Below are 26,752 nucleotides of genomic sequence, written 5' to 3' on the forward strand. Positions count from 1 at the left end.
GTTCCCTTGGCACTCTGCGGCAGCACCGCTCATTGTCTTTTTGCTCCTCCAGGGGACAATTGAGCATGTCATCAAAGGGTTTCTCCATGTCTTGCAGACAGCCTTCCTGTTCCTCAATGCTAGAAGCCTACGGGGGCGGCTCCAAGGCCTACGGTGGCGGAGGAAAGCAGCGCAGCCGCCCACAGGGCAGGGCAGCTTGTGCCCAAGAAAGCCTGAACCGGCCAAGAACTCGGGCCCCCACTCGTGCACCCTGGTGGGAGGCTGGCTGACCAGGTTCGTCAGCAAGTGGAGGAAGATCACCACCGACAGATGGGTGCTGGATGCTCTCGCCCAGGGGCACATCTTGGAGTAACAACGCAGGTGTCCTCGTATTCCACCGGTTCCCTGACAGGAGCAGCAGATCACTCAGCTCCTGGAAGAGGTACGAGCCATGTTACGAAAAGGGGCGATAGAGCTGGTTTCCCAGTGGCTCCAGAGTTTATTTCAGATACTTTCTAGTCAGGAAGAAGACTGAGGGCTGGAGGACCATCCTGGACCTATGCCGTCTGAACAAATACTAAAGTCCCAAAAATTCAGGATGGTATGTTGCAACATGTGCTCGGCCACCTGGAAAGAGGGGATTTCTTGATATCGTTGCACCTGGAGGACGCCTATTTCCACGTCCCTCTTCACAAGAAACCTAAAAAAAAGTTACGAATCGTGGTGCAGGGCCATCACTATCAGTTCAAGGCTGTACTACTCGGCTTGAAGTCGGCACCAAGAGTGTTTACAAAAAGCCTGGCACCAGTGGTGGCCCACCTACGTCTGCAGGGCATACAAGTATACCCATATCTGGACGATTGGCTGATGCGTGCCCGCTCGCGAGAGCTGGCCGAGGAGTGCATGAAGACGACCGTCCGACTGCTGACAGATCTGAGATTCTCCGTCAACTATCCAAGTCCTGATTAACGCCCTCGCAGAACACACTGTTTCTTGGCGCCAGACTCAACACTGTGGTTTGCCTGGCGTCACCCTCGGATCAAGAGACTAGCAGCCATTCAAGACTGAACCGGCCAAGACATGGGGCCCCCCACTCGTGCACCCTGGTGGGAATCCAGCTGACATTATTCGTCAGTGAGTGGAGGAAGATCCCCACCAACAGATGGGTGCTGGATGCTCTCGCCCAGGGGGCACACCTTGGAGTTCCAACGCAGGAGGTGTCCTCGTATTCCACCGGTTCCCCGACAGGAGCAGCAGATCTCTCAGCCCTTGGAAGAGGTACAAGCCTTGTTACGAAAAGGGACATTCATTGAAAGGTGCAGCAGCTGTCGTCGGCAAACATGGCTATGGTGCGGGCCATCAAGTCCTTACTGGGCATGATGTCGTCCTGCATCTACCTCGTCCGTCTTTGCAGGTTGCAGATGTGCCCCTACAGGAATTCTTCGATGCCCGTTGGATACAGGTGTCCGGAAGCTTCACGAACAAGACCCCTATTAACGAGGAGTTCTGGCAGGCGATGGTGGTGGGAGGGATCTGCACCCACATCGCCCAAGGCACAGGATTTCAAAACCCCCATACCAGGAGACGGTCACCACGGAAGGTTGGGCGGCTCACACCAGGCATCTACATGCCAGAGGTCTGTGGCTTCCGGAGGAAAAGGATCTGCACATCAACATCGTGGAGCTGCGGACATTGTTCTGGGCCCTCAAGTCTTTCTTCCCGTCTCTGAAGGGCAAGGTGGTGAGGAACTTCACGGACAACACCACCGCCATGTTCTACTTCAGGAAGCAAGGGGGCATTAGGTCCTCAGTGCTCTCCAAGGAAGCTCAGGGCCTGTGGCACTGGGCCATCGGACAGGGGATGTTCCTCGTTCCTCGTCCCTCTCCACCTGGCAGGCGTCAAGAACACTATTGCAGACTCCCTCAGCAGGTAACTGCACCCCTGCAGAGCCCCGATCAATCTTTTCACCACAGCCGTGAACTCCAAATGCCAGAGGTTTGCCAGCAGATTTCATCGACGGGGGGCTTGCGGGATGTGTTCTCCTTCCCATGGGAAGGCCTGTTTCTGTACGCTTGTCCCCTGTTTTTCTCCTGCTGCGTGTCATCAACACAATCAGACGGTGTCAATGCAAGATGATACTCATCACCCCGGTGTGGCTGAGACAGATGGTATCCAGACCTGTTCAGCCGGTCAGTGTTGCCTCCAGTCAAGTTTCTGGTACTTCCGGATCTGCTCACCACATAGGGAGGCGCAATCCTTCTTCGTGACCCAGCATTGCTGAAACTGAAGGCATGGCTCCTGCAGCCTTAGAGTTTGGAGGTTATGCGCTGCCAATTGAGTGGAAGCGTTTTGCTACATGGTGTCTATCGCAGAAGATTACCGTTCTGAGGTTAACAGCTTCACAGATCCATCCATACTTGCTGTCCTTTGCACAAGCTGGGCTGACTCACGCATCAATCAAGATACACCTGGCGGCCATCTCCCTCCCACAGTTGTTCCACTCTATTCAATCCAGCCTCATACAAGGATTGAAAGGCCAGTGGTTCTTCAATACCATCCCTCAGTGGCGGGTGGGGGCCAGTGTTAGGGAGATTGCTCACTCAAGTGCTAAATTCCCTCTACCTTAGGGCCCTCCAGCTCTTTTGCTATATTTTGGGGCTTTGAACTTTTCATTTTCAATGTGTTTTACTTTTGTGTTCTTTGGTTATGGAGTTTTAAGACAACTCCATAGGCATCATCTTTTTCTATGTGTCACACAGCACCTTCAGTGAAGTGGCACACGGATGTCTTTCAGACTTCCCAAGCTTTAAATACCTTCTCTGGGACTGACTACTGTCTCCCAGAGCATGTAAAGTTAAATTGAGTTTACTAGTTACTTTAAATTTACTGACCCAGAACACTCTATCTTACTATAGGGTGCTGGAGGGGTTGCCTATTTTCCCCTGAGTCAAAACACTCATGTAACAGTCAAATGTTACCCTTTCCCACTTTAAATGGCTGCTGGCAGTGGTTTAGATGAAACTACCATGATTTTTCCCGACCGCTAACAACGGTAGCTAAAAATCGGGTCAGCCATGTTTTTCAATATGGCGCCCAGACCTATTTGTAAAAACAGACTCTGGTCGACTTTTTTCACCATTTCTTTTAGGAAAGTTCCTTCTTGTGTTTGTGTCTGCGCGCCAAACCAGGTTTGGTCCTTTTGTTCGTTGGCCTTTGGCAGGCTTCAGTGCTGAAGCCCTCCTCTGGCGCCTGAGTGTCTGGGGTGGACAGGATGTGAGGGAGGTGCCTGAAACTCCCTGTGCTTAGTCTACTAGGAGACCTGAATGCACTCTGGCGTGATTGGTTGGCTGACTGTCCGGCAAGGACATCCTCCCTGCTATGTGAGTGACAGCCAGACTGGAATGAATGGGGGGAAAACTGTTTAAAAGCAGGTCTCGGGGACTTGGAAAGAAGAGTCGACCACTGGAACGAAAGAACTGGTGAAGCTTTGCTGCAGGTCCGAATTGCCTGAAACTCCATCCACAGAGAAGCCCTTCAAGGTTAACTTCTTCCCTTGAGTTTGGTGGGAACAACCAACTCGCAAGCCACCTGGACACCGTCCCCATCTGGTCGAATTTTCATCAGAGTGCTGTTGAAAACCGGATAGCCAGAGGGAAAGAAACCAGCTTGTGGACTTTAAGGCACTTGCACCTTAAACCGACGTCTTGCTAAGCTTTTGACCTCATCCCTGAGCAGTGCAGGAACCTCCCAATGTCCTCCTTCTTGTCCCCATGACTGAAGCTCAGGAACAGTGAGACCTGCTCAAACTGCCAGGAACATCGGCCTCGGCTACAGCTCTTCTTCATTAAAAAGGTACTGTGCAAACACGGTTGGGAAATCTTTTTGGTCATCGAGAAAGTGCGTGAAACTTTCCTGAACTTCGAAGGCTTGTCCTTCCCTAAACATTCGTCAAACTTTTCGCTTAACCAAATTCTTCTAAACTCTGTGGCAAAGACTTAACCGTTATCTACCAGAACTGTGCTATCCTATACAAAGACTCTGAACCTTTGACTTTGGCCCAGGCCTATTGAGAAGAATTGCTGGTTGTAGCTAACTGAAACCCTTTGCTCTGCCTGTGAATGTATTTGGGCTGTCTATTCTTATAATCTTGTCTTTTTACCCCTTTATTAAGTATCTGAAGTGCCATTTTGCTCCCACTTCAGGAGAGCTAAACTTGTTCATTTACTTACCGGTTGTATTTTTTGTGGTTTATTAGTGTGTGATATTGAGCTGCTTATGCTAGTGTAATGTTTTCTAACTGACTGAGTAAATAAATGTATATTCTTTTACTAAGAAACCTTGAGTAAGTGTTTATTTGAATCACTGTATAAGTTGGTCCTTTGTGTAACCTGTTCTACTGCTCACTTAAACTCTTGAGATAAGTCTGGCTGCTCGGTCATCACTACCACTTTACTGTGTAGTACAGGCTTGTACCAAAGGTAAAATTGTGCTTACACTTGTAGTCTTAATTGCAGTAATGTTCACAAAGGGTACTGCATGTGATTCTGCCTAACAGCCAGATACAGCTCAGGGGCGATGGCCACGTCGTGAGCCATCTGATATCCCCACTCTCCCTCCATATGGACCATAAGACCCCCAGAACCGGGTGATACAGCACTCTCTTCGGAATACAGGCTCTAGGAACCCACAGCCATTCGTCCAGTGTGACAGGGGCCAATACCTTTTTATCCATCACCACCCATTGCTTACGAGTGTGTGTCAAAGTGGTCACTAGGACCCGTAGTTGGATCGCCCTATAATATGTCGCCAGGTCGGGACCCCCCTCCGCTTCCCCTTTTGGGAGAATCAGCATCCTATTGGCTATCTTGTGTCTGGGCCCTGCCCAGAGAAATCTCAACATGGCCACTTTCACCTTGGCGAAAAACGATGATGATTCACTACAGGTAACATCTGAAACAGGAACAGGAATTTAGGGAGCACCACCATCTTTATGCAGTTTAAGCGTGACAGCCATGACAATCCGGAGCTCGACCGTCTCACCATGTCTCGTTTTATAGTTGTAACACTTAGAAAACAGAAGGCTAAGTAGTTATAAAGTTATTCCTATGACTGAGCCAAAAAGTTAAATGACCCTATCTGTGAATGATCTTGTTCCAAGTGAATGTGGGCCCTAGTTGGTGCTGCTGGGCCGACTACAAATGGTGTTGAGATCCTATCCCTATCCCTATTCTCTCTAAAACACTTTCCTGGTGTCTAATACGTGCACAGAGCATGGAGGTCGATATTTTTATGTTTAATTTGTCGCCCTCATGGCGTGTCTTATCATTAAAACAAAACACAAAAACTGATTCTATGGACGGTGGTCAATAGAATTGGTTTAGAAACAATATTTCTCCACCATAATACAATGGTGATAGAATACGTGTGGATAACGATTTCAATTTCTTTTTAGCAAGCCCTCTATTTTCTTTATAAGGGAATTGACGTCTGGGTTATCAACCAGAACATTTAAATGGTCAACCGGTTTCAGCTGGATTCTCAAGTAGCCGCTTTCTTCAGGACGAATACTATTTTCCAAATCTTGTATTCTCAACAATATCTTCAACACTGTGAAGTATTAGAGGGTGTCTTCTAGGGTCCAAAACTGGATAGGGTGAAACAATTCCTGATCCTATGTGGACAAAGACAAGAGAGGCAAGTGGGGCTGTCGTCAGTCTCAAGTACTATTGAAACCTATTAAGAACAAGTATTAATTACTGGTAGTTCTGCCTGCTAGAGATAAAGATCTCCTTACCTCTGTGGCAGGATCCCAAAGCCTGTAGTATGCTGTATGTTGTGATTGGTTTCTAGAAGTCTTAGTTAGTTAGGTCTTGTGTGGGGAGGCTCTGTTCTGTCTTCTCTCCTCACTTATACACCCTGTAGTGGAAATAGGAATGGGCATGTATGCCATGCTAAAGCTCTGTGTTTTCTTAAGTGTCCACATCTAACTATTCACACTTATTATAATCTAGTGCTCCTATTTTGGTTGTCTATGGAGTTTTTCTAAAGCATGTCTCCTCATTAGGAGAGTATCCTGTATTCCGTTTTTATCTTTATCTTGCAATCATATGGAGTTCAATATCCGTATTCAAAAGTATTAAATGTCCCCCATTCGGTATTGAGGTCTGTGTAAATTACATAACAGACTAGGCACATTAGATTTATGCAACGTCTCTCAAAAATACAGGAAGCCCACGTTGGTATAGTCAAACGCTATTGCTATTGCTACGTTGGTAAAGTCAAACGCTATTGTTGGCGCTTACCTCCATGTGATGGTTCTGGCCGCCTATGTTCGTGTGGTCCGGTACCGTGCCATCTTGTTTGATGTTTATTTTTATCTTTACGTCATAGGCACGTGATCGTAGATGCCGTGTCACGTGATCTCACGATCACATCATCCATGTCACGTGTGTGTATACATGGGCAGACCGCCGTTGTAACTAAAACGTTGTAGTTTGTTTTATGGTTGACCACAGAGGGAGGCCATTTCTAGGGAAATGATCCTCAAAGCACTGTGACTTGGACCCCCAGGTAGCGAAAGGTAACCACCCAATGTGTTCCATCTCCCTGTCCGCCAGCCTGAACATCACGAATGCCACTGACTTTCCCAGGTTAACTTTGAACCCTGATAACCTCCCGTATTGCTCCAAACAGCTCAGCAAGAGGGGAACCGAGTGGGATGGTCTGGTAATCTAAAGCAGGGCACCGTCAGCAAATAGACTAATCTTACAGTTAACCCCTCCCCCTGACCATTACGCCTCTGATCCCCTCGATGACTCTGACCGCCGCCGCCCATGGCTCCATGAGCAATGCGTAGATCAACTGGGACAGCGGACACCCCTGGCACGTGCCCCTCTGTAGGGGAAAAGCCTGGGATTTCATCCCGTTAACCACCATCTTTGTCCGTCGGGTTTGAGTACAAGGCGGCCATCCATCTGGTCCACCTTGGGCCCATCCCAAGGGTCGCGAAGACATCTCCCATAAAGGACCAGCTCACCCGATAGAACGCCTTCTAGGTGTCGAGGTCCAACAGAAGTACCCCTTCCTCCTTTACCACAGGCGCACTGAGGACAAGGAGCTTCTTTCACATATTGTCATCTCCTTACCTGTGAAGTACAAAGCCTGCCTGGTCAGGGTGGATCAAACGAGGTTGGCAAGACTTGCAACGCGACGCAAGGATTCTAGCAAAAATCTTGGCGTCAACGTTAATGAGGGAAATAGGTCTATACGAGGCACAGTTGGCTTGGTCTTTCCCGTGCTGCGGGATAACTGCTATGAGGGCCTGAATAAAGGTCAGCGGTATTGTCACCCCCCACTCTGGAGTTGAACAGCCTGGCCAGGAGTGCCACCAGTGGGGCTTCGTATTGTTTATAAAAATCCACTATCTGATATGGCTCGCTTTCCCCTGCTCCTCAAGGCTGTGCTTCAGTTGCATCAGAAATGGCCTGCTTCAGGCCCGACCGCTGGGTTCCCATGCCTCTTTATAGTAGTGGGGCGGCTGGGACCCTGGTTGGTATCCTCAACGTGTGTGGGTCCAGCACCCCCTCCTATCCCCCCCCCGGTCCCCGACCAAAGTCGCTACGGCGACACCTCTCTGTATCCCGTGTGCACGTTGGTGCCGGGGCTTTTGTACTCACCTTGGCAACTCTCCGATCCGGATGTGCCTTATTGCTGAATATACCCTCTGCCTCGAGGCCTGCTCCTTTTCACTAATGGGGAACCTTCCAGGTGGGCTGATTCCTTTGTGCCCAGCGAGGCGCAGCGGCGATAGATGCTACCCAGCTGTCTGGTCTGGCTCTGTCTCTCCTGCTCTTCCCTGCGCCTCAGAGCTGTGCTTCTGGGGCATCAAAGATGGTCTGCTACGGGAAAGACCGCCAATTTCCCAGGCACCTGTGCTGTAGCGAGGAAGCTAGGGCCCTGATGGAGGTCTTCCATGTGCTTGGGCCCAGCCCTACCCCCTTCTCCCATGCCAATGTCCCGCAGGAAGCACCTCCCTGTGTCCAGTATACACGTTGGTGCCAGGGGCTTCGTGCACGCCTAGGCGACTCTTCACTCTGGAGGTGGCTTATTACAAAATATGCCCCCAGGATCTGGATCTGGTCTTTTCCATTACTTTCTGGTGGCCTGATGCCTCTGTGCGCGGCAACGCGCGATGGGAATGTGGGGGTTCAAAGTCCACTTACTTGATGCGATTGTGGTCGGGTAGCTCAGCCACCGTCTTCCTGGGGCATCCTCAAGTAGAGGCAGTGTCCGCTGGCTCTCCATTGCAGCTCGTGGGCCCGGCTCCCCTCCGGCAGCGTCTCTGCCTCCTTCTGGTACCCCGGGGGTCTGCTCCGTGCTGGACACACCTCGGCCTTGGTATAGGTGGGTGTTGCTGCCCGGGTCCACTGCGTGCAGCTTGTACCCCACCCGACAACGTGGGGTCTAGGCGCCGCTGTCCCTCAATTGCGTGTTGCAGCTCTATGCAGGGGCAACAGCGTGCTGTGGTCCACACACCATCCATCAGTCTGCCAAGGTCCCCCTGTGAATAGGGGGCCAGCCCCTCTATGGTTCAGACACTGCGGGACGGGTGCAGAGGGGCGGCCCCCGATGAAAGTGGGTTCCGGCTTTCCATCAGTGTTCTGTTTGTGCACCTCCCCCTTTCAGCCTCACAGCCTTCGCAGCCTAGTTCACTGCCAGCAGGGCTGTTAGGCAGAATCATGTGCAGTACTCTTTGGGAACACTACACACAATTAAGACTTCAAGTGTAAGTACAATTTCACCTTTGGTATAAGCCTGTACTACAGAGTAAAGTGGTAGCGATGGCTGAGCAGCCAGACTCCTCACAAGAGTAAAGTGAGCAGTAGAACGAGTTACACAAAGGACCAACAATCACAGTGATTCATACAAACACTTACTCAAGGTTTCTTGGTAAAAGAATATACATTTATTTACACAGTCAGTTTGAAAACATTACACTAGCAAGAGCAGCTCAGTACCACACACTAATAAAACACAAATACCCAACCGATAAGTAAATGAACAAGTTTAGCTCCCCTGAAGTGGCAGCAAAATGGCACTTCAGATACTTTAAAAAGGGGTAAAAAGACAAGGTTATAAGAATAGACAGCACAAATACTTCCATAGGCAGGGCAAAGGGTTTCAGTAAACTACAACCAGCAATTCAGTTCATAGGCCTGGGCCAAATTCAATGGTTCAGAGTCTTTGTATAGGATAGCACAGTTCTGGTAGTAAACGGTTAAGTCTTTGCCACAGAGTTTAGAAGAATTTGGCTAGGCGAAAAGTTTGACGAATGTTTAGGGAAGGACGAGCCTTCGAAGTTGAGAAAATTTCCATGAACTTCCGCAATGGGCAAAAAGATTTCCAGACTGTGTTTACACAGTACCTTTGTATTGAAGAAGAGCTGTAGCTGAGGCCGTTGTTCCTGGCAGTTCGAGCAGATCTTGCTGTTCCTGAGCTTCAGTCGTGGGGACAAGGACGACGTCGGGAGGTTCCTGCACTGCCTATAGATGAGGCCAAAAGCTTTAGCAAGATATCGGTTTAAGGTGTGAGTGCCTTAAAGTCCACAAGCTGGTTTCCTTCTCTCTGGCTATCCGGTTTTCAACAGCACCCTGTAGAAAATTGGACTAGATGGGGACGGTGTCCAGGTGGCTTGCGAGTTGGTTGTTCCCACCAAACTCAAGGGAAGAAGTTAACCTTGAAGGGATTCTCTGTCGATGGAGTTTCAGGCAATTCGGACCTACAGCAGGGCTTCACCGGTCGTCCAGGAGTTGCAGTAGTCCTCTTCCTTCAGCTCATCTTCGGTTCTTTCGTTCCAGTGGTCGACTCTGCTTTCCAAGTCCCAGAGACCTGCTTTTAAACAGTTTTCCCCCATTCATTCCAGCCTGGCTGTCCTTGCCTGACAACCAGCCGACCAATCACGCCAGAGCGCATTCAGGTCTCCTAGGAAACTAAGCACATGGAGTTTCGGGCACCTCCCTCACATCCTGTCCACCCCAGAAACCCTGGCGCCAGAGGAGGGCTTCAGCCAAAGGCCAACAAACAAAGGGACCAAACCTGGCTTGGTGCGCAGAGACAAACACAAGAAGGACCTTTCCTAAAAGAAATGGCGAGAAAAATAGACCAGAGTCTGTTTACAGATAGGTCTTGGGCGCCATATTGAAAAACATGGCTGACCCGATTTCTTGCTACTGTTGTTCGCGGTTGGGAAAAATCATGGTAGTTTGATCTAAACCACTGCCACCAGCCATTTAAAGTACGAAAGGGTAACATTTGACTGTTACATGAGTGTTGTGACTCGGGGGAAGCTGGGCTACCCCTCCAGCACTCTATAGGAAGATAGTGTGTGCTGTGTCTGCAGATTTAAAGAGACTAGTAAAGTCAATTTAACTTTACATGCTCTGGGAGACAGTCGTCAGTCCCAGAGAAGGGATTTAAACCTTGGGAAGTCTGAAAGACATCCCTTTGCCACTGCACTGAAGGTGCTGTGTGACACACAGAAAAAGATGATGCCTATGGAGTTGTTTTAAAACTCCATAACCAAAGAGCACAAAAGTAAAACACACCTCAAAATAAATGGAAGAGTGGGAAAAAATGCTCACACTCTTCCCAGGTAAAAAATAAAATCTTAGAAATCCAACTACGTTGCTGGGGGTTTCAAAAGTTAAGGGAAATTAGCACGTTTTTGAGAATTCTCCCTAACAAGGGCCCAGCACCAATACTGCCCCCCAAGAGCGCGGATCCCGACATGGCGTCTCCGGGCAGAGGCGCTCAAAGACCCCCTGTTTAGGGAAGATATAAGGGAGGAGATTATAAACTATTTTGAGGTGAATACGGGTAGCGTGGACTCAGCGAGCACGCTATGGGAAGCCTTTAAGGTGGTGATGCGGGGCGTTGCCATAGCAAAATCTAAAAGCCTGCAAGGAGGAATCTTGGCCGACCTACAGGAAGCAGAAAGGGAATTGGAAAAGGCGCTGGAAGGGAGGGATGATACTGAAAGAGACGTGGAGTTGAACTGCAACAGACATGTGCGGTACAATGGGATAGACTGTGTAATCTTAACTATAAAAAATACATAGAGAGACAGCATGCAGGAGGAGATAAAACTGGAAGGCTCTTGGCATGGTTATACAAGAGTGAGATCCCCAAACCCACCATTAGGACGATAACAAGAGAAAATGGCAGTGCAGTTGACACCCAGGAGGGAGTTAATCAGGAGTTTGCAAATTACTACAGGTAACTATACGGGGATGAGGAGAGAAGCAGCGATGAAGAAATAACAGATACACTAGAAGACATAGGTTTGCCTAAAGTAAGTGCCGAAGAAAGGGAGGAGCTGGACGCACCGATTTCCTTGGAGGAGTTAGAGGAGGTGGTGAGACAGCTACCTACTAGTAAGACCAAGTGAGTTTTATGAAGTGTATGAAGTGTATAAAGCGGAAGTGCTCCCTCCGATGCTGGACATGCTAAATGAAGCGTTTGAGACGGGACGGTTTCCAGAATCACTTAGAGAAGCGATCATAATACCGCTTCCCAAACCTAATAAGCCTGGACATAAATGTGGCTCCTATAGACCATTGTCAATGCTGGACCAGGACAGCAAGATATTGACGGCTGTCTTGGCAAGCAGACTGGGAAGAGTCATTGGCAAACTAATACACCCCGACCAGACAGGCTATGTCCCGAATAGGAACATAACTCATAATCATAGACGGCTCCATCGGGTGGTTGAATGGGGGAGTAAGAATGAGGGTGAAATGGGAATAGTGTCCCTAGACGCTGTGAAGGCCTTTGATTCTGTCAAGTGGCCATGGCTGCTGGCAGCCTTGGCGGGCTATGGTATGGGGCTTGGATACATAAAATGGGCAAAGATGCTATAAAGTGAACTGCTGGATAGAGTCAAAACAGGTGCAGTGATCTCTGAGATATGGCAATTAGGTAGAGGTACCAGACAGGGGTGCCCATGCTCCCCTATGCTGTACATATTAGCTCTAGAACCTTTGGCGATATACCTCAGACAACAGTACGATCCTATAGGCATCGAGGTGGGAGGGGAGCGACACTTGATCTCCTTGTATGCAGATGATTTGCTGCTGTACCTGAGGTACCCGGAGGAGAATCGCCAGTATATCCTGGAAGCCATGGATAGGTACGCGGGGCTGTCTGGCATAGCGGTGAATCCCCAGAAGTCTACTATTTTCCCGCTAGGTAGTTATAAGGGGATCCCTGTTGAGCGGTTGCCGGTGCTGCAAGCTCCGTGGGCTGTTGGTACTTTTCGGTACCTGGGAATAGATGTGTACCACACAGTAGAAGAAGTACATGGGCACAATACCGAGGTAGCCATAGTGAAAATTGAAAAGAGTATGACATTTTGGGTGAAGTTGCCTCTAGCAATGATGGGGCGAGGAGCGATGCTCAAGATGGTGGTCTTACCCAGGCTCCTGCATTATTTCGGGAACATTCCGTACCTAATACCTAAAAGGTTCTTCACCAGATCGAACAGCATGTGCAGAGACTAGTTCTGGCAGAGCACCAGGAATAGGGTGGCACTATGGAAGTTGCAGAACTTTTATGAAAAGGGGGGAATAAAACTGCTTAACTATGTGGTCTATTATGTAGCGGCCCAACTGCAATATGTCGCTAAATGGCTCTCAGACGAAGCGACCCCTGAATCCAGGTTGTTTAGAGAAGATTGCGCCCCATTTTATTTAAAAGAGATGCTTTGGCTGCCCAAGACAGAAATGAAAGCGCGCCCTAAAATGATGGTGCTTGGGTGGAGGATGTGGCGCCGAGCATGCCAGATGATGGAAAACCCAGTCCCATGCTCCCTGCAGATACCGCTGGTAGCGCTGGCTGGGGTAGATGAGCAGCTACGAATGACAATCAGAAACCACTGGGAATCGGTGGGGTTGGTGACTATGGGAGATGTCTGGCGGGGTGGGGGTTATCATAAACTTTGAAGAGCTAGGAGAGGAAGTGGGGTTACACACGGGTCAATATATTACATATCATAGAATAGCGCAGAAGATTAAGAAAACTTGGCCTGAAACAGTACTGAAGAAGAGCCGGATATTATCATAGACACGATATATGATATAGCGGAGGGAGGGCATGAGATTTCTAGATTGTACGAAATGATGATGTCGAAGGTTGGGAAAGAACTGACGCAACTGAGACTAGACTGGGAAGCGGAGGTGGGAGCCCCGATAGAGGATGGGATGTGGGAACGTGCCCTGGGGTACCATAAAAAGGTGTTAAACGCTAGATTAAAACAGATACAATTATATATTACGCACAGGGCATACATGACACCCCTGAGGATATCGAGGTTTGAAAATGCTGGCAGACAAGCATGTCCCAAATGCGACGAAGAACAGGCTGATATGGTACATATGTTCTGGTCCTGCCCGGTGATTGAGCGCTTCTGGAGCGAAGTAGCCAGGAAACTAGCGGAAAAGGGGGTCACTATAGTTATAGATTCAGCCTGGGCCTGCTTACTGGGAGGGTTCCCCAGATCGCAGAAACTTAAGCATGTCAATAAACTGAAGGATTTAGCATGTGTGCTCGCAAAAATGAGAATTGCCATGGGATGGAAGACTTGTCATAGGCCACGAGTGGAGATTTGGTGGAAGGATTTGCAGAAGTGGGCGGAGGCGGAGACCATGGTATGGCAGGAGGCAAGTAACATAGGGGGAGAGGAGGCGGTGGGAACCCTGGTGGCATGGAAAATGTTGGTAGCTGAACTGTTTGGAACGATACAAGATTTGACAGAATCTACTGAAACGGGACCCCACCATGCAGTGCAGATGCAATGTGATTGAAATAAATACGCTCGGAAGGGAGGGTGGGACAAGGGGAGCAGTGACTAAAATGGTGTAATGAACAATGTTGAAACAGTACTACTGATATTTGCACTTCAAGTTTGGTTTGTATTGGTTTTGTTTGTTTGAATATGCAATAAAAATTGTTTAAAAAAGTTCCTTCTCGGGGGGCGCTGTTGCACACAGCCAAGATGGCCGCCTAGGTGAAGAGCTCCGGCTCGATCGAAATCCTTCAATTTATAAATCCTTCCAGGTTTGCACTGGCCGTCGCGCTGCTACAGAATATTGCGGGGGAAGGTCCTCGGAAGACACCCTGTGAAGGCGGTGAGCGTGGACCCAGAGACGGCGGAGATATCATCGTCTGCATCTACAGCGCCTGTAGAGCCGCGGCTCGGCAGCCAGTGGGCTCCAGGCGACTCTCACTCGAGCCCGGGGCTCGCAGCAGCGGATCGGCCTGGTGGGGGAGGGGCAGCCCGCTGAAACACAAGTGCTGCCCGGCTCCGCTTTTTCTCCTTTTCACCTGTGCGGAAGCAGGAACGAAGACCTCCCCACACCGGGCTGCAGGCGGAAGGTGTAGCCAGACGGAGATATGCTGCGACGACAACGCTTGCCCCCTCGGATCCTGGTCCCCCCCGCGGCTAAGCCCAGCTAGGACGAAGCTGGTGAAGTAAATGGACCGATCGGGGGGGGGCGGAGATACCGGGGGGCAGCACCCCGTACAAGATACATCCGTACTACGGGAGTGGGGGCGAGCGGTACAGACTAGAGGGCGAAGCCCTACTATAGACGGAGGCTGCCGCTGCTGCATCGGTGAGGGACGCGGGGGCGCTGCAAGAGAAGAGCGCAGCCCGACGCCGGGAATCACTCCCGAAGTGAACATCCTACTCTCAGGACCCCCATACCGCATTGTGGTGCGCTAACAACATACAAGATAACTGCTGCGGGCAGTCATTGACGGCCAGCGACACACATACGTGGGAAAGCACAGTCCACCCTGGAAGTTGCGACGTCGCCTAATGGGCCACACTGAGAAGAAAGCTGCAGGGGTAAGAAAGACCGGCCCAATGGATTCCTACACAAGCTCCCAACAACAGGAGACGCCAGGAGGGGCAACACAAACTTCTGAAGTCCAAAACACAGACCCCTTGGACCGCTTGGCAACAATTGTGCAAAATGGGTTCCTGGCCGTCAACGTGAAACTAGATGACATAGTGGCGACGATTGGTTCCTTGAAAGCGCGAGTGGAAAAGGAAAGTGCACGCATCTCGTAGGCAGAAAACAGGATGGGCATAAATGAAGACGTGCTTACACAACATGGCCGTGATATAGCCCTATTCCAGACGGAGCTCCGCAAGACGCAGAATAAGTGCGAGGATCTTGAATCCAGGCCCCGCAGGAACAATATCCGCATTGTTGGAGTGGCGGAGTCGTTTGGCAAGGGCTTCATGGAAAGGAGGGTGGAAGAACTATTGAAATCCGTATTAGGGGAAGACTCCCTGTCCAACCACTTCCTCGTTGAAAGGGCTCATCACACCCTGGCACCAACCCACAAGCCGGGCGCTCCACCCCGAACCATCATTGCGCACCTCCTGAATTATAGGGACAGAGACACGATCCTTCGTCTAGCAAGAGAAAAGGGGGCACTACACCATGAAGACAAGAGGTTACATATATATCCGGACTTTTCTGCAAGTATACAAGCACAGCGCAGATCCTACAAAATGGTCAAAAAACAGCTACGACTCCGCAATACACCCTATGCCTTGATTTTCCCTGCGAAAATGAGAATCCAACATGGGGGCAGAGCCCACTTTTTTGAAAACCCTGCAGAGGCGATGGCATATGTTGAGGCCTCTATTCCGCTGCCCCCCAGAGATCGCGCAAGAGACCCAAATGCCAGACCCTGCCCGGGTAAGGCAGAGGCGATCCGGTGGACGGATGAGGCATGCCCCCTGCCGGCTGAAACATGTTCTCTCCGCTGTGCAGCTGACACAGCTAAACTGGACTAAAATCCGGTGCAACCGGGCCGTAGAGTCTCCCGCGTGGGCGGCCAGACGGCTGGGCGTTGCTCTGCGACGAAGCACCCTCAGGAACGTTCCAATCAGTTGCTTGGGTCCATCGTCAAGTTGGGGCAGATGATGTGGGTGGCGGGCGGGAAAGGGCAAAAGGGGAAGTTTCCTTGTTATGATCACCACCCAGGCGAGTTTCAGTCTGGGTGGAGAGTGCGTAGTTGAAGGTTGTAGGTTTGTTGGAAAAAGGTCTCACAGATGCAGGCACCATTCCAGTCCTGATTGCACATGCAGCTATGGTTGTCACAATACAATACGATGCATATACGTAGGAAATGGGTGATGGATTAAAGGTTAAACTAATGACATGGAATGTCCGAAGCCTAAACAATCCAATGAAAGCCAGAAAGGTGGGCAACTATGTCAGCAGGCACGGGCCCCAAATTTTAATGCTACAAGAAACGCATGCGCAGGGCTCGATTAATGATCAAATACTGGCGAAATGGGGCAAGCAGCGCTATTACACGAATTACTCCTCAAAGTCAAGGGGGGGGTAAGCATCCTGATTCACAAATCGTTAGGGTTCATCGAGAAAGGCCACCTGGTGGACTTGATGGGCAGATATGTGCTTGTTTGGGGGGAAATTGCTGGAGAACAGACAACCCTGGTAAACACCTATGGTCCTAACCTTGAAGACCCAGACTGTTACTTACACATATTTGAAATCCTTGCTAAACATGAAGCGACTACCATACTATGGGGGGGGGGGACTTCAACGTGGTGCTAGACCAGACCCTGGACAGGTCCGCCAAGACACCTAGGCCACCGTCTAAGACGGCACTTGCTCTGAAGCAGATAATACAGCAGCTGCCATTCTAGATGCCTGGAGAGTGCTCCACCCAACAGGCAAACGTTACACGTTCTACTCCTCCGTACATGATAATGAGTCACGTATAGACTACTGGTTTGTCCCCTCAAATACTACACACGCCCTACAGAGTTGCAAAATCCTCCCCCGTACATTATCTGATCACTCCCCTGTGACCATGGAAATTACCCTCAGGGACGTCCCTAAGCCGGATAGACGGTGGAGAATGCCTATTGGTATATTAAAAGACCCAAATGTAGCGGAAGGCCTAAACACAGACATCGCCAATTTCTTTGCAGACAACATAGGGTCTGTTGACCATATCTCGTCAGTCTGGAAAACATTCAAGGTATGGGCAAGAGGGGTACTGATATCTAAAACAACGGGCCTTCTAAGGGGGGTACGCCGGGACATGGAGAGGGTGGAGAGGGAACTGAATGTACTGGAGGAGACGTATGGCCGAACACACGGTGGAGACACCCTTGCTGAAATACATAAATCTCTCAGGGAATTTGACAAACTGGCGGTAAGGGAAGTGCACTATATAGCAGCCCCTTCCAGGGCTCGGAGATACGAGGAGGGGAACAAGGCAGGGAAAATGCTGGCCAATCTGGTTAAGCAGGAAAATCATGTGGCCCCGATTGCATCGATCCATACGGCGCAAAATATGATGGTAACAAGCGAACAGGCAATAAACGATGAATTTGTAGAGTTTTATAAAACACTATATGCGAATAAAGATAGGAAATCCCCTGATGAGATTAAAGCTTATTTAGCTCCCCAAACTCACAGTAGAAAATAGGCTGATATTGGAGCAACCTGTCACGGCAGAGGAGCTCACTGAGGCGATCAAGGGGCTCGCGTCTGGTAAGGCGCCGGACACGGACGGCCTGGTAGTGGAATTTTATAAGGAATTCCGGGAAGAACTGGTCCCTGTTCTCCTGGAGGTGTGGGGGGAGGCCCTGGGTAAACAAACGCTGTCACAAACAATGCGCGAGGCCATAATCACGGTGTTGCCCAAACCTCGACGCCCGCCGCAAGATATGTCATCCTATAGACCCCTGTCCCTGATAAATGTGGACGCAAAAATCTTTGCGAAAGTGCTGGCAAACCGTATGCTACCCATCACGCCATTATTAGTACACACAGATCAAAGCGGATTTATTCCCCAAAGGTCCACCGCCCTAAATTTGCGTAGGCTATTTGGAATAATGTCACAGATTAACCCGAACAAACAAGCAGTGGCTATCGCCCTTGACGCCGAGAAAGCGTTTGATTCGGTCTCCTGGGAGTATTTGTTCCTGGTGTTGGAGGCATTTGGGGTTGGCCCATATTTCATTCAATATGTCAAGTTGCTTTATACAGCTCCATGCGCAAAAGTATACACGAATAGAACTATGTCTCAAATGTTTGAACTGGGCAGGGGTACCAGACAGGGGTGCCCCTTCTCCCCTATCCTTTTTGCTTTGACAATTGAACCCATGGCAGCGGCGATATGGTTGAGGCATGACAACAGGGGCATAACGCTGAAGGGAGCCACCCAAATAATATCATTATATGCGGATGACATGCTACTCTATGTTTGAGAACCCGATAAAAACATTGTTCCCATCATGGTAGACATCAACGAATTTGCAGAATACTCGGGATACACGGTCAACAGCTCCAAATCAGAAGTGTTCCTGCTCACCCCCTCCACAAAATGCCCAGCACACATGTGTGGCTTTAAGTGGTCGGAACACCACATCAGATACCTTGGGGTGCTGGTCTCTTGCAATAAACAAACATTATATATTGATAATCACGACCAGGCGCTGCATACACTTAACATTAAATTGCAGGTCTGGAGGCGTCTCCCAATTTCATTACACGGTAGAATTGCCATTCTTAAAATAATTGTACTTCCGAAACTACTATACTTATTTGTAAATATCCCTATATGGCCGGGGAGAGAGTTCTTCTCTAGACTTCGCTCCATGGTGGTGTCCTTTCTTTGGAACGGGAAGACAGCCAGAATCAGCTGGGAGAAGATGACAGAGCCATATGAGAAGGGGGGAATAGCTGCACCAGACTTTGAGCTCTATTACAATGTGTCACAAGCACAATTTGCAAAGTACTGGTACAGTGAATGTGACAACTCCCCTCATACGCAAATAGAAGAATACACCACCGAGCCCACAAACATTAGGTCAGTGATTTTTAATACTAGACATAAAGACTCTCGCGAATTCGACCCTGTGAGTTATACGGTGAAAGCCTGGGGAGCAATATATAAAAGACTGAAAATAGAGATCCCATATAACCCCGATATACCCCTGTGGAAATACCCTGGCCTCCACCTCACGTTTGATATCGACATACAGGAAACCTGGGACCCGGGCATGGCGATGAAAATAGGTGACATGTACATAGAGGGGACGTTTTCGACCCTTGAGGTGTTCACTAGGTGCATGGGAGGTGGGCAGCTCAAGACATTTCAGTATTATCGGATGAGATCTGCAAATCAAAGGCGCTGGCCGTCATTTCCAGATGAACCCCCTTCCCACCCGTGCGTGCGGCTGGCCACTACACAGGGCGGGTTGGGAATTTCCAAACTTTACAAGGCAATACAGACTCATTCCGTTGTGGTAAACCAGGTGAGGGATAATTGGGAAACTGACATGAAAATGCCAATACCAGAAGAAAAGTGGGCAAGATACTGTGCGCTTACGAAAAAAGTCTCCCTTAACGGCGGGCTTCGTCAAATACAGTTTAAAATTCTAAACAGACTGCATTATACCCCTGCTAGGATAGCTACATTCACGCCTGACGACCCAGGCAAGTGCCCCAAGTGTGGGTCCCTGGCAGCGGGGTCCTATCATATGTACTGGGAGTGTCCAGCCTTGGCACGGTTCTGGGAAGGAGTTGCGAATATGCTAAACAAAGTCACAAAGATCCCCCCCGCACTTGACCCCACAAAAATACTTATTCGGAGACATCGGTATATGTTCCGAAAAAATCAGAAGGCTATTCAATGTGTCATGTGTCATAGCTAAAAGATGTATATTGAAGGCATGAAAGAGCCCGGCCGCCCCCACAATGGACACTTCCTACGGGAGTTAACCTACATAAACTAATGCGAGGAGCAATATGTACTGACCCAATCAAGCATGAGCAGGCCAAAAGACATCTGGGGCCCATTTAGGGCATACCTCTGTGATATGCTGTCAGATACTGAAACGACTATTTAAATGACAACTGTTAATCATTCAACGAAAATATTGTTATGTATGCGACTGTACATTGTGTTCACTGTGCGCTAATACAACTGTTGAGACCATCAATAAAAATATGTTTAAAAAAAAAATAAATGTTTAAAAAAAAAAGGACCCAACACAGCCGTAATCGGCCTCGGATTACTCACCCTAGGTTGGGCACTCCTCCACTTTCTTCGCTCCACGGGATCCTTGCAGGTTCCGACGTCTAGTACGGTGTTGAACACTGCTAGTCGCCATACCTCCTCTTTAGTTCCAAGGCAGGGGAAGGAGCTCCGCTCTCAGGCAGCCATCTTACCTGCGCTGCTTGTTGGCCTCAGTAGATTTAATTTCAAACATATTTTCTCAGCACTCTGCTCTGTTACAAATTGTTTGAGTTTCTGCGTGAGCAATTTGAATATCATTTGATCAATGTAAAAAGGCTAGCACAGATGCCTAAAACCTGGTTTTCTCAGGTGCTACGACGACTGGCCTTTACTGGGGGCAGCCTTGCAGCACAAGCATACTAGTGATTTATTACTAGGCTAACACAGGCACCCCATTCCCTCTCTTGTTAACCTTAAGTTGTTGCCTAATAGCTCCTTTTTTTCCAAAAGGTTCCGAGATTTCGTTGCATTTTTATGTGAATTACAGTTGGTTGGTTCTAGTATCACATTTGAACTAATTCATTTGACTTTTTTCCAACAGAGAATTCTTGAACTGGAAAGTTCCCTTGCAAAGTGTTCACAAGAGAGCATGCATCAGGCAGATGAACTAGCTGCAAATATTGAATCTCAAAGAAATGAGCACAATGCAGCAATCACTGATATGGTTGGGAAACATAAGGTTGAGCTAAAACACCTGCACAAAGAGCTTGACCAACTGTGGACTGAAAAGCTGCAGCTCTTGAAACAGGACCATGAGTTAAAAATAGTGGAATTAACTGAGAAGCTTGTTCAAGATCGGGATGCTCTATTGAAAGAGAAAGAAGCAATATTTCATGCCCATGTTACGGAAATGAATGAAAAGATGCTAGAAAAGCTTGACGTGAAGCAGACAGAGTTGGAAGCACTTTCCGCAGAGCTTTCGGATGCCCTGAAGGCACGCCAGGAGATGGAGCAAAGGCTCGCAGTTTTGCTTGTTGAAAATGAGAACTTGATTAAGAAATGGGAGACAAAACTTGAACATGAACAAAACCAACACAAGGAGCAAATTGAAGCTATTGTAAAGGAAAAAGCAATCTCTGCCGGAGAGCTGGAGAAAGCACTCAAGGAAGAAGCCAAAGCATTAGAAACTCAGCTTCAAGATAAGCAGAAACAACTGCAAGAAGTGCTGTTGCATGAGCAAGAATTAACTGAGGTGGCTACAAAATCAGAGGCTGAGCTAGTACTTATGACTACTAAATTAGAGGATGCCCTCCAGTCACATCAGAATAACACCAACACACAGGTTAAACTTTATGAAGAACAGTTGGTTGAGCTACATCAGAAATTAGCAAATGTAGAGGCAGAGAGAGCTTGTCTTATAGATAATGAAGCCACAACGGAATCACAACTGATTAGCATTGGTGCCGAACTAAGTTCATTCAAAGCCCAAGTGATGGATTTAAAGCAGAAGCTTGAAGATCAGAGCAATGAAATGATGCACAAACTTTCATCTTTGACACAAGAGCATGAGTCTGAGAAAAAGCAGCTCTCTGAGGCGAGAGAGCAAACCTTGAAATTGGTGGCTGAAAAGGAAAATGAAGTTGCTCAAATAAAAATGCTGCAGAGCCAACAAATGGAAGAATTCAAGCAGAAATTGTTGACCGAGCAGGAAAGAGCCAGTGCTTTACAAAGTGAATATGTAAGCAAACTGAAAAATCAGGAAAGCAAGATGGAAAAAGTAAGTCAAAAAGCAAAGGGAATGCAAGAAACATTCAAGCAGAAACTCGCTGAACAAGAAAACAAACTTAAAAAGGAAATTGAAGATAAGCAATTGGAGTTGAGCGAAAAAGAGAAGCATTTTAATGAAAAGATTTTGGAAATGGCACAAGCAGGCTCCACTGGTCTCAATGATGCTCTGTCACAACTGGAGTGCAACCATAAGGAGCAGCTTAAAAGTCTTTCTGAAGCTCACAATCGTGAGTTAGAGGAGGTTACACAATCCTTGGAGAGGAAACTCCAACAGCATGTTGAAGAGCTACAGGAGAAACATGAACTGGAACTGCACGAAAAAGAGCAGGAGGTGACAGTGGTGAAGCAAAGGCTAGACATCCTTGGAGGTGAAAATGAGGTGGCAAGCAGACTGATTGCACAGCTAAAGGAAGAGCAAGCAAATAAAGAATTGTCTTTTAATGAAGTACAAGAACAACTGAAGCAAACATCCAATCAGGTGAACACTCTCTTACAAGAAGAATCCATCTTGAAATCACAACTTGAAAGTTTAGAGGCTGATTTAAGGCGGACAGTAAGCGAAAAAACATCACTTCAGGAACAGCTTAGTGAGATCAGGACTGCTGGTGAAAAGGATAAGAGTAGGGTTAATGAACTAGTTGATTTGCTGAAAGAGGAAGAGGGAAAGCTGAAAGCACTTGAAGCCTTCCACAATAAAGAACGTGAGGACTATGAACAAATGTTTGAGGAAAAACTTGTAGTGGCTCATCAAAAGGAAACTGAATTCAAGAAACTTTTACAAGAGTGCTCTGCACAACTAGAGGCATATTGCAAAGATGCTGAAGCATCACTAAAAGAAACTACTAGTATCCTGAATACAACATCTAATGATAAAATTAATTGTATTATCGCCAGAATGGCACAGTGTCAAAATCGGGTAGCTAAAATTAAAGAAGCAGTTGTGATCCAAGCAGGAAAAATTGTTGACCTGGAAACACAACTTGAACAAGTGACAGTCCAGCAGAGTGTGCTTGACAATCAATTGCAGCAATCAATACAGCATTTGCAGGAAAAAGAAAAGGAAATTCTAATCATAAGAGAGGAGGTTCAGTGTCTCAAATCAGAAAAAGAAACCTTGCAAAAAGAAGGAGGGCATCATCAGGAGGTGGCAACTGAGAAGGAAGCATGTATCACACAGTTGAAAAAGGAACTGTCTGAAAATATTAATGCTGTCACATCCATGCAAGGAGAACTGAAAGGTAAGGAGTCGAAGATCGATGCTCTAAATGTCCTAGTGAAAGAACTAAAGACAAAGCTGGAAAACAGCATTGGTTTAGCAGAGAAAGAAGCAGCTAATTCCTATGTTTGCAAAAAGAAAGAAGAGGATTTGGCATCAAGGATTGAGGTCCTCTGCAAAGAAAAAATGTCAGCTCTTGAACAGGTAGATAATTACAAAAACAAATTGGAAGATTGGAAAAAGAAGGCAGAAACAAGGTTCACACAAAACCATAATACCATCAAAGAGCTGCAAGCTAAGCTTGAGCTGCAAAGCGAGCAAAGCAATGAGAAAGATGTTCAGCTGCACAGGCTGAAAGAAGTGCTTGACCAACAAAGTAAAAGCTTAGATAATTTGAAGGGTGAAGTACAACACATGCAGGACATTGGAGAGAAGAAAGAATGCCATAGTTCTGCTGAGTTGGACTCAAGGAAAGTCAGGATTGAGGAACTGGAGGGACGCATTTCCAAAATAACAAAAGAAAATGAAAGCTTGCTGGAGGAGATGAAGAGACAAAGCCATCAAAAGGAAGCTGAGCAGAAAGAGTTGGTCCAGCAGCTCCAGAATGCTCAAGTTACTGTATTTGAAAAGGACAATAGACATATGGAGGCTGAGCAGAAAGTGCAGAGCCTTGAAAAGGAGATGGCAACATTGAAAGTCGAACTTGAAACCAGGCAGAGGGAATTTGAATCATTAAGAGATGAAATTGTGAAAAGTAAAGAAATTGAGTTGAAGTCCTTAGAAGCCAAGCTTACAGAAAGCACTGTGAGGCATACAGAACTGAAAAAAAAGGCAGAGCAGAAGATTGGTGCTGTGAAAAAGCAGCTAATGTCTCAAGTTGAAGAAAAGGAGCGTTACAAAAAAGATTTGGAAAACCAGTTACAAGATTTGAAACAGAAAATGCAAGAAAAGGAGAACAGGATGAAGGCTTTGGAAGTGAAAATTAAATCCATAGAGGACTCATCAGGGTTGGAGAAAGAAGAGATGCAGCGAGAGGTTCAGAATGTTAAAGCAACCATAGAGCAAGAAAAAGCCAGCACTTTGGAAAATGTGCGTCATATTTATGAAGAGAAAATAACCATTTTAACAAAAAACATTGATGAAAAGGAGCTACAACTTCAAAGACAGAGAGCGGAACTGGAAGAGAAATATGTCTTGGAATCCAGAATGCAGAGCACCCACGAGGAACTCCTGCAAAAGTTGGAGTGTGCAGAGAAGGACAAAAGGCAGCTACAGGCTACTGTTGTTGGGCTGCAGAAGGAACTAGAGGCTCATCAGAAGAATTATGATTTGTTGTCAGAGCAACACAAAGAGAAGGAATCCGCCTTAGCTAGCCTTAAACAAGAGCTAAGTCTCAAAGAGACCGAGTTGGGAGAGTTGCACGATGGCCTTAAAGAAATAAAGATAAAACTACATGAAGGTGAATTGAGTATAAAGGAGAGAGATGAGACTATAATGAAAGAGCAAGAAGTGCACAGAAATTTGTTAGAAGAGTCGTCCTTGAGACATGAGGAGAAATTAAGAACTCTTCAAGAGCAATTGAGTAAAAAGGATGAACTCCTAAAAACATTTGAGGAAAATGCAGCTGAGAAAGTGAAGTCTGACGAGGAGCTCCAGAAGTTGCTTGGTGATATGCAAACCCAACTAAAGGAACTGAATCTGAAACTGAAGGAGGCAGAGAAAGAGAAGCAAAAACTCTCCAAAGATGTTGCTAAGGCACAAAAGGACCTGCGGGTTTTGCGAAAGGAGCAGCAGCAAGAGCTAGACCTATTAAAGAAGGAGTTAGCAGATGAAGCTGACCAGAAAATCAAGTAGGTATCAGTATAGTTACATTAATTATTGTTTTATGGTTGTTTAGAAATGCTTGCTTAATGTATTGTAATGTACTGTATTGTAATGTCAATGGCATTCCTACTGCTCCTTGCCACTGTAGTTAGCTCCCAACTCTGAGACGTGTCCGTAAGGTATTGCCCTTACTATCTCAATTTTACAAACGGTCTCCATACAGGAAGCTTAGAGGTATTATTCAGTTCCCAGAAACACTTTGAGCCTCATAACAAGTATTGTGATATTGCCAAGCTTGATTACCTTTACCACATACCTGTCACTCTTATATTTTCCATATGCAGTAGATGGAATCAAGCAAGGTCACCATGTTTTGAACATATGTCTTACTACAAATGTTAGGTGGCGGATCAACTGAACATGCAACATTTGAAGTATCACACACTTTTTTCTTCTCAGCATGGGCTAGAGGATAAAGGCCTGTATGTCTTGTGGTGGCGTGGGTCCCTCCTCAAAGCAAAAAAGTTAATCTTTCTCTGATTGTTCTAGGGTTCTCCCATCTGAAATGGTCATTGATCTCCTTCTGGAACTTTACTGAAGTCCTTTACTTATTTCAGGGTTATAGTGCTTAGTATATTTCTTGACACTGTAAACACCATTTCAGTATTATTGTGCCCAACAAGCTTTTCTGGACCCCTGAAACACAGAGCTGTAGCACCGAGCTTATAACCCCTTAAGTGCTAAGGGCGTGTATCTTTGTCCTGAATTCCCATAAGGAATCATTATAGGCTCTGCCCACTCTTCAACCCAGGCCTCCCTATCGCTGATACCTACTTCCGTGCTTCCTCCAGACAGACTCTCACTGACATCCTCTGTCGTTCCCTCGCCAGACCTTTGGACCCCTCATATGGTCTCGGTTCTCTCTCCTATCTCTTCCTCTCTCATTAATGGTGGTTCTCTGTAGGAGGTCCTCTTGGCTTCCTTCCACTCCTCCAAGACCATCATTAATGTCCATCTGAATGGCACTGTCTTGGTCCAGGGACCTCAGCACAATCTCCTCCTTTTCGATAGCTGTCTCCCACGTCTTATCAACTTCCTTTTTTGTACTGCTACTCCTATTTGCACCTCTCTGCCCCCTCCTGCCTCTGCTGCCTCTCTGGCACCTCTCTCCTCCTCTCTGGCTACTAACCCACCTCCTGCTACCACGTCTGCCCACTCCCGGGCCCCTCTACCACTTATGCTGGGTGTACCTCATGCCTGTTCCCCGCCCCAGAAGCGTTTCAAATGTGGCAACCTGCTCCATGTCGCTACTCTCAACTCTTGCTCTGCTGCCAGACACTCCTCTGACTTCTACAACCTCCTCAAAGAACTTGACCTGGATGACCTCGCTCTCACCGAGACATGGTTCATGGCCAGCACTGTCACAAGTTTTGACACTCTCATCCCTGATGGCTACAAGATCCTCTCCAAGCCCAGAACCAACTGACCCGCAGGTGGAGTAGCACTGATCTTTTGGAGTGAGTCCATGCTTCTGCCATTCCTACGCAGGCTTACTCTGCTGTTGAATTCCTGGTCTGCAGGCTCTCTATCTCTCCTGGCCTCTCTCTGACTGTGGCCACCATCTACAGGCCTTCTGTCCTGTCCATGAAGAGAGTCCACATCCAAGCCTGCATCACTGTGGCCTATAATAACACTGTGGCCTCTAATAACACGGCCAAACTCTTTAAAATCTGCAAGGAGATGGCCAATCCTTATGCACTCTACCTCTTCTGTTGTCTCCCAGGCCCTCTGTATGGCGCTGGCTTCACTGTCCCCGCTCCCCCCTTCCTCTCCCTCTCTCGGACCCCTCTGGCCGCTTCGTCCTCTCCT

General features: G+C 47.7%; 1 protein-coding gene across 3 annotated transcripts in view; it reads left to right on the forward strand.

The window, feature by feature from the left end:
- GOLGA4 (golgin A4) overlaps nucleotides 1–26,752 on the forward strand; it is a 2,156,782-nt gene that overhangs the window by 1,448,858 nt on the left and 681,172 nt on the right. For all 3 annotated transcript variants that reach the window (XM_069613207.1, XM_069613208.1, XM_069613209.1), the window contains one exon: nucleotides 20,657–24,909. In XM_069613207.1, the coding sequence (XP_069469308.1) occupies nucleotides 20,657–24,909 (4,253 nt within the window). The remainder of the gene's footprint in view (nucleotides 1–20,656; nucleotides 24,910–26,752) is intronic.

The sequence above is a fragment of the Ambystoma mexicanum genome, chromosome 5p (genome assembly GCF_040938575.1).
Source record: "Ambystoma mexicanum isolate Mex_15411 chromosome 5p, UKY_AmexF1_1, whole genome shotgun sequence".
Classification (NCBI taxonomy): domain Eukaryota; kingdom Metazoa; phylum Chordata; class Amphibia; order Caudata; family Ambystomatidae; genus Ambystoma; species Ambystoma mexicanum.